This window comes from Cystoisospora suis (genome assembly GCF_002600585.1).
Source record: "Cystoisospora suis strain Wien I chromosome Unknown contig_5485, whole genome shotgun sequence".
NCBI lineage: Eukaryota > Apicomplexa > Conoidasida > Eucoccidiorida > Sarcocystidae > Cystoisospora > Cystoisospora suis.
Window position 1 is genome coordinate 1 of NW_027158275.1, and position 1959 is coordinate 1959.

The 1959-nt window shown below is 43.6% G+C and overlaps 1 protein-coding gene across 1 annotated transcript; it reads right to left on the reverse strand.

Moving 5' to 3' along the window:
* Positions 1–5: 5 nt before the first annotated feature.
* On the reverse strand, positions 6–1569 carry CSUI_009264 (dna topoisomerase; the record flags this gene model as incomplete). Its single annotated transcript, XM_068069380.1, has 2 exons — positions 1358–1569; positions 6–374 (listed from the first exon to the last, which is right to left on the reverse strand). The coding sequence occupies exons 1-2, from the start codon at positions 1547–1549 to the stop codon at positions 6–8; spliced, it is 561 nt and encodes a 186-aa protein (XP_067918643.1). The 5' UTR covers positions 1550–1569.
* Between the last annotated feature and the right edge of the window lie 390 nt (positions 1570–1959).

Below are 1959 nucleotides of genomic sequence, written 5' to 3' on the forward strand. Positions count from 1 at the left end.
CCCTCCTACAAAGAGAGCTGGGAAAGAACCCAAAGAAGAAGAAGAAGTAAGGTCGGGAAAGGGCAATCGGACTGAGAGAGAAGATCATGGAGATACAAGAGAAGAAGAGGAGAAGAAGAAGAGTGAGGAGGAGAGGAGTAGGGAGAATAGGAGGAGTAGTATTTGTGGTGGCCGTGGAGGGCTTCTGAGGGGGTGTGGCGAGTCGTTCGTTGGCTGACCTGATCCGTCATTATCATGAGAGAGCCGTATCGGAGACCTCTTGAATCTTCTGTCTTGTCGTTCACCTGCAGACCAACGATCTTCAAAATACTTTGGATTTCCTTGTTCTCCGTCAACTGCTTAAACGACGCATCTCGCACATTCAGCAACTTCCCCTACAAGGTGAAAGAAAGAAAGACAGAAAAGAAGATAGTGAACAGAAAGAACGAAGGGGGAGAAAAGAAGAAGGAAGACTGACTAAGAAGAGGAAAGCGGAGAGAGAAGAAAGAGAAAAGACAGAGAGAAGTGAGACGCAGGTGGCTCTAGTGGATGGGCAAGGGGACGAGAGGAGGAGCAATGCATGCATTCATTCATTTACAGTTGAGGAAAGAAACAGAGGAAGAGCAAGAAGAAGAGCTCATAATAATACACATAAACAACCTAAGACAACACCTGCCTTACCCACCCCCTACCACCTATCCTTATTCTATTTATCTTTAATCTATCTATCTATCTATGGATTTCAGGTGTATGTACAGATGCATATATATATATATATATACAACACCGTATGAGTCATTGCGTGTTTCTCTTTCTGTCTTTCCTAGGGGGACCATTTGGGTTCCTCTTTTCTTTCCTTTCCTTTCATCTTCTCCATTCTCATGTTGAGTCTTTCCTCGTCTTTCCCTCAAGGAAAAAAGACAAAAAGACAAGAAATGCAGCGACGTTTGGACAAAGAAAGAACGAAGAAGAAACAGACTTTCACAAGTTAGCGAGATCGCGTCTAAAGTGAGAAAGAAAGAAAGCAAGAGAGGAGAAGAAGAAGAATAAGAAGAATAAGAATGAACTGGACCTCGCCTCTCTCCAGCCACACCTCAGGCTCATTCTATCTACGTCTATCTATACATACACACATTTATAACTATATACACATACATATATAGATAGGTAGATACATACATATAGAGAGAGAGAGACAGGCGTACAGGTATATATGTATATGCATATATAGAGAGGTATGTATAGATGTATGTATAGAGAGAAAGAGACTGAGGGAGAAGATGACTGACAGCGACACATGTATCTGTGTCTCCGTTGTGAACATGGCTTGTGTATCTTCTTATTCTCCCCCTCTCTCTCTTTCTCTTGCTTTTCTTACTCTTAAGGGGAAGACGCCGAATCGATCTCTTCCTACAACGGACAAGCCAGCCAGACACGAAGTCTTCGCGCTATCTCCTTCTGTAAGGATTAGAGTGCACTCCTGAGAATGGCGACCACCTGCATCATTCGCATCTTCAAGCTTAGGAATCCCAGAGAGCCTTTCTCTCCCCTTCGTCTTTCCCACTTTCATTTGCTTGCGGAGCTCCACCTAAAGGGCGAGCATACGGAAGATCCGCAGAGAGACAGACCAGAGAAGAGAGAGAGAGGGAGGGATAAGAAACATAGAGACAAGCAGAGGGACTTCATACTAGATACTCTAGACATACCGGTAGGTATAGCTAGAGAGATCTATAGAGAATGGAAATTGATTTGTCTATATAGATGTAATACAGAGATATACTGTCGAGGGTAGGTAGAGAGATAGAGAGATACTACGGCGAGTATAGATAGATAGATAGATAGGGAGACATGTATATACGTATTTGGCCCGCTGGACTTGCAGGATGAGGAAGATGCCAGCCATGGAGAGAGACAGAGATAGACTTAGACAAGAGACGACTATAGAGGAACTTCAACATACACAGAGAAAGGGGGGAGAGA